The 13,233-nt window shown below is 42.4% G+C and overlaps 1 protein-coding gene across 1 annotated transcript; it reads left to right on the top strand.

Annotated features, from left to right (window-relative positions):
* Positions 1–327: 327 nt before the first annotated feature.
* On the top strand, positions 328–10,329 carry LOC119378068 (telomerase Cajal body protein 1; the record flags this gene model as incomplete). The annotated part of the gene is given in 7 exon segments (XM_037647313.2): positions 328–851; positions 967–1,081; positions 1,801–1,889; positions 3,267–3,357; positions 6,875–7,007; positions 8,508–8,594; positions 10,210–10,329. Coding segments are annotated over 7 exon segments (847 nt in total), but the record flags the coding sequence as incomplete, so codon positions are not given.
* Between the last annotated feature and the right edge of the window lie 2,904 nt (positions 10,330–13,233).

Below are 13,233 nucleotides of genomic sequence, written 5' to 3' on the forward strand. Positions count from 1 at the left end.
TTCGCGGTTGACGCCTAGAAACGCTGCTGAGGCGCTAGGCACGCTAGGTACCGAAACTAGTGCGTATGGGGAAACTTAGGGACTTTTGAGTGTCAGCATGGTTGGCAAGAGGTCGGCAAGGTTTTCCCCGGTTTCCCACTCACTTGCGCTACGCAAAGAAGATCCGAATTTCAAGTTCATTATTACTCTTTTTGTTAATTGACCTGGACAAGTAGACGAGTGAGATAAAAAGGGAGCATATTGTATAGATGGTTGTGCAAATATGCGAACGTTAGAAACTTGGTAGTCAGTTGGCGTCAGGATACACGACCGCACCAAGACCGCACTACCCAGGCCGTGCACCACCGTGTACCGTGTTTTCATGCATCATAGCAGTGGAAGTGCCGGTTGTAAATGCCGTGAATTGCCGGTCATTTCCGAAGAGGCGTGTAGCGGCGTTCTGTGGCGCAGCGCTATGGAATGCATTTGTCAAATATACCGAGTTCCGTAACTGTTTAGAATCAGCAGCGTGTGTATTTCATGATGTCGAAGATAACTTGGTTGGCTTGGTGCATAGGCTTGTGAATCTTGTGTGAGTTTACATCTGTAGGTGGACACTTATTAAAGTTTTCGTTGCGAGAGTCCCTGTTGAACTTGATAATGGCTGATGAACCCGTGGTGGTGGAGGAAACAGCTCCTACGGACCTTGATGATAGCTCGAACTGCGAGTTATTTACAAGTGAAAGCCCGCAAGACGATAACACTCACATGAGCGACACCGTTGTAACATCCTTCAACTACTGCATAAAGCCCATTCAAGTGTGTGGCGCATGGAAAGAATTTTCTAAGTTCATCACAAGGGGCTGTAAATGGTAAATTACATTGCTTTCTCTTTTCTGATCGCATTTATGTGCATGAATAAGTCAGAACACAATTGCGGTGAAACCTCACTCACACTTTAATTTTCTTTTCTTTTTCTTCGTGGAGGTCTCCTGACGGATCGTGCCTTTTAACAAACAGTGACGATTGCTGTTTGCGAATTTTCAACCTTCCTGCGGTCCTGTGCCAACAGCAGATCGACTGGAATGAAGTGGAAGAGATGGTGACATACACTAAACCATGCCTCGTTGCCGCATGCTTCACTTCTGCACATGCTATTTAACACCATTAAATGACTTGGGGAGTCTCGAATTTGTGCGCATTCATTACGCTGCACACTGCCAGCTGCGATTGTTTTCAAAAATAAAGTTACTGCCGGCAATTGTCTAGGTATCTGGCCATATCATGTCAACACTCCACAAAGCTGCAAACTTTTCGTTACACAATGTGAACATGTCTGAAAGCCGAAGTAAAAGATAAAGGAACCACTTTAATCTGCTCACTACTAGACATTCTGTTGAACTGACATCCAGCTGTTTTTTTAGTCATACTTTTGTTATCATTAGAGAGCTTTAGATGAAGGAACACGATAGACTTTCATATGTAAGCAGCTTGGGTTCCAGGGGAAGCCAAGTTGATATTTTTGTGTCCTGTAATCTAATGCTGTCTATTAACATGATGGCCAGCTCTTTACTGGGGTGCGGAGGCCCTACTCTATGAACTGTGATGTTTCAGTAAATGAAACTAGTTGCATTCAGCTTGCTTTTCTAGAGGCTTGACAGCAACGAGCTACCAGCACAACTTCAGTGGCTTTGCAGCTTACCTTTCCACTCGCTCTTCTTGAATTGCATAAATGAGTGACTGAAGTAGCTGCTATGATGGTTGTCAAGATTTTTGTTTGCTGCCAAGAAATTTTGAGATGATTCAGAGTCATGTTTTCAGGTTCCCGTATTGAAATGCAGCGAAAGTGGCCTGATATACGACTATGCTTGGTTTCCTGGCATGAATTCCACCGATCCAGCAACTTGTTGGTACGTGACAGCATTCTTATAGGACCGTATACTGAGAGACAATCACTTTTGGAGATATTGCTTTCAGTGCATGCCAATTGGCTAGCCAAGAAAAAGTGGGAAGGTAGTCACTTCAGTGATTGGTTATGTAAATTATACTTTTATACTGCATTACTGAAATCATCATGGCCCATTGGAGTTTACTGCCGACTCACCTTTTATGCGAGCTCCGAACTAATTTTCTAATTGCCCAAATAGTTCGGGGTTTCACATTCTGGTAAGGTATTTGGGAGAGCTTGTTTGGTTTCCAATTCATGCAGTGCACTTTTGTTACACTTCTGATATGAAAACGCATTTTCCAATGTACCCATACTAGTCTGCATTTAATGTTGTGGCAGCTACATCGGGTGCACATGTGGAATGTCTCAAACGGCAGTCAAATGGTGTTTTTTGAGAGTGGTGTTTGTTGACTTATGCGCATGACTGTAAAAAAGAGGGGGGGAGGTCAGTGAAAGTAGTGCTCACTGAATTTTTGAAGTTGCAGATACGATGCAGTGCGCAATACCTTGCTTAATCTTGTGCATCATTTCACATGTTTTTCAAGCAATCACAGTGGCATGTTCTTTAGAATTTCATTGTTAATGGCCCAGGGAACTAAGGTGGAGGAATTGCGCATGCTAAGAAGAGAAAAGGGAGAAGATAGGAAAACTGCCAAAAAGAAGTTGACTAAGGAAGTTACAAGAAGCACTGAATGAACTAGCACTTGACAAAGGCCTATAACAGTGAGCACGAAAAGCAGCTCTGCAAAAGGAGTGATACTTGCAAACTGTAAGAATGAGGAATACAGTAAACTGATTCTCTAGATGCATCTACTAAACAAATAGCCTGCTTACAAGGTGTAGGACTAGCGAACTTTCAGAAAGCAAAGAAAAATGGAAATTGAGTTATTCACGTCAACAGCATAGCTTAGATCCTTAACAAGACAGAAAAGAGCTCCGTGTGCATGTGCCCAAGGAAAGAAAAGCTGCCTAACAAAACCAAGTCTGTGCAGCTACTTTCTTGTGATACTTGGAATGTCAGTGCTTCTTGGTTACCAGTGGGCACTGGAGATACCTAGTTACAGACAGATTGCTCAAGTAAAACATGCTCTTTTAAGTAAGACGATAGCACTGATGTTGGGCACTAGTTTTGACTCGCTGTTGGTTGTCATATAATAGTACCCGTGTACCTCAGAGAGGCCACAACAGCTGACCTCTTTTGGGGCCTCTACTTCCTTGCCACTTTATGATAGACTTTACTTTCTGAGTGATACAGCTTTTGTCAAGCAATAGCCATTTGGGATGCCTATGTCTTGTCGCATCTCATTTAACTGAGACTATGTTTTGTGCTTGTTTTCAGCTTTGCAAGCACAAGTACAAGAAACCCCGTCCACCTCTGGGATGCATACACAGGCGAGCTGCGGTGCTCTTACAGGCCATACAATCACCTGGTATGAGCGGGTTTCTCAAAGCAATGACTTATACTGGGCGAGCACTGAGAATGTGTCAGTTTTCATCTGTCTTCTAATCAAACAGCCGCATTCCCTAATACTAATAGGTATGTTTGAAAATAGCATAATAATAATTGTTGGGGTTTAACATCTCAAAACCACAATATGATTATGAGAGACGCCGTAGTGGAGGACTCTGGAATTTCGAACCCTTGGGGTTCTTTAACGTGCACCTAAATCTAAGCACACGTGCCCCAAGCATTTTTGCCTCTGTCAACATTTATTATTTGAACATCCCTAGTATTATGCCAAAGTATTATTCTACACAAGCAGCTTTTGTCATTAGTCTCATGCATTCAGAGTGTAGCTCACTGCTAGCCACTGTATCATTGACATATGCTGTTCTTGATTGATGAATACAAATTAACTGCTGTAAGCAGGCCTGGGTCTGTGTTTGCAAAACTTTTCTTATCTAGCTGTATTTTCTCATTGCCTGGTGTGATATGTCTAGCTCTTCAGCAAAACCTTGTTATTTTAAAGCGAACCTTCACTTGCCTGCCCCTCTCCTGACTGGTTTTCCTCTCTTAATTGTTTGGTTTCTTGGCAAGCAGAGTTAGCTGATGAAATAGACCTGTAGTAAACAGGCAGTTATTTAAAAAATGTAATAAAACTTTGCTTATCATAGAGACAAGATATTATTACAATACAATACTGTCACATTGCATACTATATGTTGACAAATATAAAACTGCCACATATGCTAGTTTGAAATATTTAGCTGTTTATTATGCGAACCTGAGCCCAGCAAAACAAACAACACACAAAGTGCAGTACTAATAGTGGTGAGCGCATTTGTCATTTTTCAAAATCTCACCACGGGTGAAGCTTATTTCCTCTTTATACAGGGCTCATATGTTCTATTGTAATCTCTAACGCTCATAAACCTCACTTCATTTTCCATACACCACACTTCTATATTGATAAGCGAGATTCCTTCACTATAAATCGATGACGACATTAGAAAAGTTCTAATTCATGAAAGTGCATCTTAGGTTCAGCAATAACTTTTAAAAAATGTTTAGTTGACCCATGAAAAGAATCACTGGAAGTAGGGGATGTAATTTGCACAGGTAGGTACGGAGAAATTTTATTATTGCTTAACATTAAATTAGACTGATCCTGTACATGGTTTACTCAAGACTCGACAGATCTCCAAGGTTGTAATCAAAGGTGGCTACTTAGTGGGACTGTCCTTACACCACTGCAAAATGTGTGTCCTTGGAGATATTTACATCCTCGGAAAAAATTTTAGTTCTTTTTCTATGAAAGAGAAAGCTTCACTAAAACTTAACTTCCCAACCGCAGCCAGTTTTATCCCATTGGCACTGTAGAATTGGGTTTCAAGGGGTCATGAACCACCCCTCGGGCTTCGTGAGAAAACACATCCTGTGGATAGAAGACACTGCTATGAACATCTCAGCCAAATCTTGCTCTCGTGCGTGGCAAGGAGAGTTTATAAGGGTCGCGTGAAGTTACCATTTTCTCAGGCACCCTCAATACATACAAAGGCCTATGCTCACTCTCTTTGGAGCTGCTGGTGCCTGCTGTTAGACGTCGAACAGCAGATAGCATGCTTTTGGCCAGTAGCTGACATAAATCAAGAGCGGCATTTGAACCAGATGTGCTTCTTGCCATGGGGTGCCACCACGTGCCAGCGCAGCGGTCCACAGTCCGCTAACATTACACAGTGAGCCACGCTCGCACACAGGAATCGTAATGGGAGGGAGCGATCGCGTTTTGTCACACACTCAAGGTCATGGCGCGTGCTGACGTGACTTGTTTCCCCCGTGCCATCTCTCCCTGTGTAGCTTTCAGCATGCTTGTTGGGACAAGAGAAGAGAGAAAACGCTTAAAGCACTCAACAAACCACTGCAACTCCGCTCGTTCTTGACGCATTCAAGAAATTTTTGAGACAATCGATTCGTGAGGCAGTAAGCTCCTTTTCTTGAGGACATTCAATTATTACTTGGAAAAGTGGTACATAACCCCTTTCAGCACATCTCACCTGTAACGAACTGTGGTATGATTGCATAGGTGTAAGAGCTTCAGTTTTAATTGTCAGCTCTAAGTGTGGGCATTGTTAAGTTTGTCAATCGGATTCAGTTCATATTTTTATTTCATTTGCAAAAGTGATACTTCAAGTTTTAGATAGCAATACCACACAAAAGTGAGTGAGAAAGTCTTGTTGTATAAGTACGAGACAAGGATCACACTTAGGAGACAGAAGCAAAAGACAGAAGCACAGGACAAAGAAGACCACAGGACAAGGTGCTAATCGGCATTGAAGCACCTTGTACTGGGGTCTTCATTGTCTCGCGCTTCTGCGTTGTGCATTGCTTTAGACATGGCACTTGAAAAAAAAATTTTTATTTTTTGATCGATTTTGATTAAACTTCCTGAGTTTATGTATATTTGTGTGCTAATTTTAAATACGTAAATACTTTTCTAGTATTATGTGTAGTTTTTAAAATGCAAAATATTTCATGTGTCTTTTGGGGAGCAAGATTTTTTCTAAACTGAGTTAGTTACAAAGTAAATCAGCATATCATGATAATCTGGAATCAGAACTGTGTGCAGTGCAACAAAAATGGATGTTTTAACACCATTAGAACAATAGTTATGGTATGTTCAACATTCACGAGTGAAATTCCAGCTTAAAATTGACTCACTCGCAAATCTTCAACATACCATAACTTTTGTTCAAATGGGTTTAGAACATCCATTTTTGTTGCACTGCACACAATTCTGATTGCAGATTATTGTGATATGCTGATTTACTTTGTATTGCACTCAGTTTAGGAATAATCTTGCTACCCAATAGGCACATGAAATATTTTGTATTTTAAAAACTACACACTATACTAGAAAAGTAATTGGATATTGGAAATCAGCACACAAATATACATAAAATTGTCAAGGTTAATCAAAATCGATCAAGAAATAAAGAAAAAATTTTAAGAGCAGTGTCCCCCCTTAAATGTGAACCAACTTGTCCAGGTTTACATCCCTTTGCAAGACAAGGATCATCTCACTGTATAATCTCATCAACAAGTCTCTGTGGTCGCATGGGTGTCGTTGGTTGTGCAGTGTGTAGGTTCTACTGATGGATGTCGGGGTTGTTGAAGTATTAAACATCTACTGTTGGGGGGGGGGGGGGGGGTTTCATAATTCTCTGTACAATAAGCCTCTGCTCACAGTGCTTGCTTCACAACTTACAAAGCCTTGCGTTAGCCTGCGAGACATTGCTGCATCCACATCGCACAACATTAAGCCAGGTGTACCTGCAAGTTTACTTTTAAGCAGAAAGGTGTAAGCAAATGGTACGTGCATTGATCATGTATCCCTTTGCAAAGCATTTAAATTAAAAGAATTTAAGGAGGGCTCACTTCACTTCCCATGGATTGTAACAGATAATACCCTTGCTTTGATATTTACTACCCTTTCTGTTTGTTTGCAGGACGAGCCTGTGGCAGCGCACAGTATAGCATTTGACAGTTGTGGTGAGAAGCTGTACTGCGGGTTTGACAAGATGGTGCGAGTATTCGACGTGGCCAGGCCTGGGAGATGTTTTGAAGAGCGGCCAACAAATGGTATGGTGACTTACCGTCGTTCGAAGTTTCAATTTCAGTGCAGAGCTGTTCTATATCTAAGAAGTCTTTATGTGCCTGTTAAACATTTGTAATAGAATCGAGATTGTTCAAGGGCACACCTTTAAATTGCTGTCCTCATTCGGCTTTGAAAGCTTGAACTACCGTAGGTCATTCTATAAAGACTCGTTAGCTGCAGGCTTTGCTTTCAGTTACTTTGATTTAACACGCAAATCTTTATGTCGATGCTTGTTGTAAAATACAACCAATGTTTGGGTTATATAGAAAGAAACTGAAGTTTTGTGCCGTTCTCTGTATGTCTCGTCTAGTTAACACTGTATCCCTGAAGAATTATAAATGCTGCACTCTTCTGCCAAGCAAAAGTTTACAGACTTGGATCCAGACTGTGGTGGTGGCTGAATTCAGATATGGGGAGAGTGCAGAGGTACTTCTGTACTTTTATCTTAGGCACATATTAAAGGCCCCAGGTTGATAAATTTTCCACGTGATGAGAAAATTGTGGTTTCTTTTCTTGTGCTAAAGTTTCTCATTCATTTGTCGTGGTTTTAGAGTCTGTGGCCGCTCGGCATGCTTTAATAATCAAAATGGCATTTTTATAATGACACATCAGTTACAGTCACTGATTATATGTGAAACAATAATACAGGCGATTTGAAATTGAAAACGATTTTTGCTGGACCAGGTTTGTACATGTAGCACTGTTGTCACCAGAAATTGTGAACTACTTCTTGCTAGGGCTTCATTTAGGTATGCCTTTTAGTTTTGTTCAAGTACAGTACTTCAGAGAACACAATGCAAACTTGAAATCAATGCAGGGATTAAAGAAACATTCATTTGTAGGCATCTGGATATTTCTGCTGCTTTTGAAATATTCGTCCTCAAAATCCGTCACAAGACACACAGGTCCTCCAGTCTTGTGCCACAGGGCGGCGCTGACTAACACCTCAAAATTTGAATGCACAGATATACCCGATAAAGTGGCCGGGAGGATGAATGCCACCTTAGCTCAATTAGTAGAGAATCGGATGTGTCATTCGAAGGTTGCAGGTCCAGTCCCTTCTGGCGGCGAGCTGTCTTTTCGTCCAATTCAAATTTCTTCACATTTATATTACAATTACTACAGATAGCATCGCCTATACTTTCCTTGGCTTGATTGTTTGTTGGTTCTTATTAAGGGTGCGTCTGACAAAAAAAATGAAAAAAGAGCCCTTAGATAGATTTTTCTTCTTTATTCAGTATGCAAAGAAGCCGTTTTGGGAAAATCTTAAATTGAATAATTGCAAAGGGCATTATTTTCACTGCAGTTTGGACTCATTGAGAAGACCAATTGACCAGAATTGACTGCAAGAAAAATACCTAGAAAGCTCTGCAAAAGTGTTGATGTCCCCTTGTAGATATGCATTGTAGGACAAATTATTCTTTAGCTGTCCTGTTCCTCGCCACTCTAGTTTAATGTGTGCTGTGTTACTTCTGGCTTTGTAGTGAAGAAGATGGGTCAACCTGGCATCATCAGTTGTTTTGCATTCAGCCCTCTTGGTGTGTATGCTGCTGGCTCCTACTGCAAGACAGGTACTATGCACATTCCTCATGTACAGTACTGTCCAGTCATAACTCATAAACTCTTTACCCCCTGAATTGATTTCGAAAAAACATTCCCAAATTACCAATTTCTTAAAAAGGGCTTTATTGAGTCAGCACGAGTATAAACGAAGTAGAGGCATTCAAAGCAATATTTTTTTGTAGGTAACAATAGATAAGTCATTTAAGTATATGAGAAAGTTGGCTTTTGTATACAGCTTGCATTTAGTCTTCCTTGTGGTATTGTAGTAGAAAATGCTGTTATTAATGTTCCTCTAATGCGGAAGCTTACAGAGGGGCACTAAATGTTATAATATTGTAACGCCATCTGTGCATCTACCTTCAGAAATATGTATGGTATTCATCCATGATTGCATTGAGGGTTACTGCGTTTTCCTCCTCTGTGGTTGAGGCAAACAGTAGTTTAGTTACGACTCAGTATGCATTGGCCGTGGCTTTCGGAAATGTGTGACAGTCATTCATGATTGCGTTGATAGTGACCGCAGTTTCATTCGCTGCTGATGAGACGCTGTGAGTCATAGTTTTGTTCTGATTCAGCCCAATGTATGTGCAGTGTCAAAAACATGATAGAAGCTGTCAAGGACGACTGATTCTACCGCAGCCTCCACACTAACATTAAACTCGCCGGTCTAACTATGCATGACTCTATCTCCTTCAGGTGCGAATTATGATGCACTGTCTGCAAATGCATCAAATTCGCATAGCATAATTCCAAGGCACTCAATATTGCATTCCAAGAAGGAAAATGAAGGAATGTGTTATTTTGCGTGAGTTTCAGTAATAAATGTTAACTAACATGTAATTAATTATATGATTATCCTGGAATCAGTCAGCTTCAATTTTTGCATAAAAAGAATCAAATACTATTAGTCCCAAAATGCATGCCCAGTTTGTTTTTTAGTGGTATTCATTTCGAGAAAAAAAAAATGTAATACTCTTGACGTTGCTTCTGGAACGCGGCACGTCGAACGATCGTCGAACATGGGGCTGTCTCCAGCAGGCGACCCTCTGCTGCAAAACGCAGCACAATGAAGTTAAATGACCGCTAGTTCTTCACTCAGGAAGCATGCACAAATGTGCATACTGCGTTTCAAGCCACTTGAAGAAACATGCGGTGTGCAACGCGTCTCCGTAGTTGCGATGTGTACAACTGTACAAATTGTACACACCGCCGCAGAGGGGGATATGTGTGTTATTTGGTATCTGGCTTTAATAAACTGAACAGAGAAACTACGAAACGTTTACGACCAGGAAACTTGGATTTCCCAGCAAAAGCGAGAGTCCATTTCCAAGTGCCTCAGAGTTAGTGAGAAGTGGGTGGGAATCACCATACTATGAAAGGTGTAAATTGTCTTCATTATCTTGCAATTTTTTTCAAATTTTCGGAGGAACTCATTTCACTAATGTGTGCTTGAGAGCTCTAACTCAACCTCTCCACAGCAGGGTGGCTCTTTTTCGTCTCTTTGCAGTGCATAACTTTTTTTGTAGGGACGTCCTTCTACACACTGCATAAGCTGTGCTTATGTAGGCAAATTATTGTGTTCATTGTGTTGTGGATAACTGCGACCCTACTCGTTTTCCTTAGTGGCTGTCTACAGCGAGTCTGACGGGGTCCTACAATTCATCTTGTCTGGCCACCATGGAGGTGTGACTCACTTGAGGTTCTCGCCTGATGGACAACAACTTTACAGCGGAGGCCGAAAGGCATGTCATCTTAGCTTGCCTTACTTACATTGACAATTGTAAGCCTTTCCAGGTGCTATCTTATGAAGAAGATTTGAAAACCATGTACATTTCTCACGATTTAGCAAAGTACCTTCATGCCACAGTTTCGATGTAATGAAATTTTTGTGCCTTGAATACATGTGTCACGTCGCTCTATGGCAAATTAAATATTGACAACCATGCATCGGTCAAGAGAGACTTGATTTCTTGCAGGCAATGTTTCTCCTGGAAATGTTGCTGATGGGCAGCAAAAAAACGTGATTGAGCAGGAACAATGGAGCACACCGCCGAGCTCTCTTTTGCTCCCGTAAAGGTTACCTGCGCTCCCTCATTCAATGGTGTAGTCAATGCCTCACTGTGCTGCAAGGGACCTTCTGCACCTTTGGTTGCAAAGGCCAGCCAACCAATGACTACGAATCTGAAATGCACAGAGACATGATGGCAGCACAGATACTCCCACGGCGGGCACACACTCAGCGCTTGAGCTATCGCACGTTATGGTTCATTGCCAAGATAAGCATACGGCAACAAATTTCATGGGTACGCTTGAGAACGCAGCCATGAGTGGAATATGGTGAAAATGGACATGCCAAGTGAGTGTATCCGACCCGCCAGTCAGGCAGAAGAGAAACAGAAATTTAGCAGTGGAATCAACCTGTGCTCCAACTGTCGTTAGCTGCTGCGAACATACCGTGTTTAATGTTAGCTTGGCGGCGCTGGCGTCAGTCGAAGCCGGTCGAGGCCATGCGGCAAAGCGTTCAAGTTAATCGTGCTGACGGCTGTGCAGTGAGCACACATTGCACGTGGATGTCACTATCGGGTATCCCCAAACAAGCTTCTTGCATGAAATGCAGGCAGTCCCTGAGGGCGAAGTATGTGACATACACTCTTACCGCGGTCTGTCTGTATACGGAGAATACCAGAATGAAGCCTCAATTAAGAGATAGGGCGGCCACAGCATCTGTGAGCATTTATAATTATACACAGGTAACCGTTGTTGCGTGGACATTATCAAAGCTTTTCAAAAACAATTTCTTAAGAACTTTGCGGAAATTGACGCCTGTGACGACTTGTGGGCGCCGTCAGCAAGATTAATTTTTTTCTTGTAAACTCTGACACTTTTCATAGTCATCGTTACTCAAGTGTCATTGCACTCTACATTTATCGGTCTCCTCAGCGAGCAATTTCCTGCCGCTTCTTTATTTTTTTAATCCACTACATTCGTGAATGGGGGCTAAGACAAACATGAGCATATGCCACGCCTTCTTATGAAACACGATTCCTAACACTCCCTTTCCATTCCAGTGAACTTGCCAGTATCTATAGCAGGGGTGTCAAGCTCACCTCAGCTAGCGGGCAGTCAAAATTTACTCCTGCGAGAGCCAGTACAGTGAAAAAGGTACAAGCGGGGGGGAGTGTATTTAGTACAAAATATTGGCTAACGTTGGCATTTGAAAGGCCTTTCTTATATCTCATGTATGGGTCATTTCTGGAGGGGATTGGGCACCAGCTAGGGTTTCAAGAGCATATTGATACTTATCTCCAACCTCCCTGCCTTTCCTTCTCTATTATTTCTTCTCTTGGTACTTATCTCCAAAATGACTAAAGTCAGGACACCGATTCTGAGTTTTATTTCACGATTATGTATCAACACACGGTGACCGCAGGGGGTGCCTCAGGAAAAAAGAAATGCTTAAGGCTAGTCATGCCTGTATAGCTCATGAACATACGAAATAAAAGAATATATATGTGGGACGAAGAGAGTCGTTTGCGGGCCACGGGCCACTATGGAGAGGTTGGCGGGCCGCAAGCGAGATGTCAGCGGGCCTCATGCGGCCCGTGGGCTGTGTGTTTGAGACACTTGATTTATAACATCAAAATGTGCATAGGCCAAAGCTTAAGACCATAGGCTTCACGACTTTTGTGAGAAGGAGAAGCAGTCTACAAGGCGAAACATACAAAACATGCAGTATTGCGCAGCGCGAAGGCGAACAAATATCACAACAGCGTCCACTGGAGTAGTTCTTCAAACAACAGCAGTACAAGGGCCCACATGAGTTCGGAATCGCATTGCAGCAAGTAGCTGCAATGCAATGCGGGGCAAAAACAAGGTGTAGACACCATAGTGGAAAGTTTTCATGAGCAAAATTCTTTGGGAAGTTCTCCAGCAATTTGGGTAGCAAGATCGTGTCTGTAATGAAAAAGGCGTGACACCTTTCCGACAACAGTACATACAGCTCTGTAGAAAACAAATGGTATTCAGATGGGCCAACTTGAATATGGGATTGAATCAACTTAAGTTTGGGGTCGATATAGAGGTGGGCAACATATATGCCAGCTTGCGGGAGAAAGGCATCATTCGCTGGTCAGCATGCGCGCGCGAGCGTCTCAGTGAGCGCTGCTACTCACCGAACATCAGAGCCCCTGCATTGAAGCAAGAGGAATCTTCCTTGCGGACGGAAGTGCTGGCTGCGCACACCTGTTGTAGCCGATGGCTGTTAACCGTTTCTAATTTCAAAATCCAAGCTTCACAGAGTTTCTTACCCTGACGACACTTGTAAAGGCCAACACTGGGCTCTGTTGAGTACATCCTGCACTGCGATATCGAGCACTGGCCTAATATATAAGAAGCCTTCAAAGACGGCAACTGTGTATTTCCATCCTTTCAAGTGTTGTCAAGCGCACAGCTGCAGTGGCAAAACCTCCCCATTTAATTAGAATTACAGTGCAGCTGGCATTCCAAAATTTTGTTTTCAGCGCACATCGATGCTCACGAAGCAGACGACACTACCGCTGATACTGCCTAGCACGTCACACAGATAGTGGCGCCTGCTTTTCAGTGGTGGGCCTCACGCCCAGTATGCACGTATATAGCACCAAGGGT

This window comes from Rhipicephalus sanguineus, unplaced genomic scaffold, assembly GCF_013339695.2.
Source record: "Rhipicephalus sanguineus isolate Rsan-2018 unplaced genomic scaffold, BIME_Rsan_1.4 Seq67, whole genome shotgun sequence".
In the NCBI taxonomy this organism is placed as follows: Eukaryota; Metazoa; Arthropoda; class Arachnida; order Ixodida; family Ixodidae; genus Rhipicephalus; species Rhipicephalus sanguineus.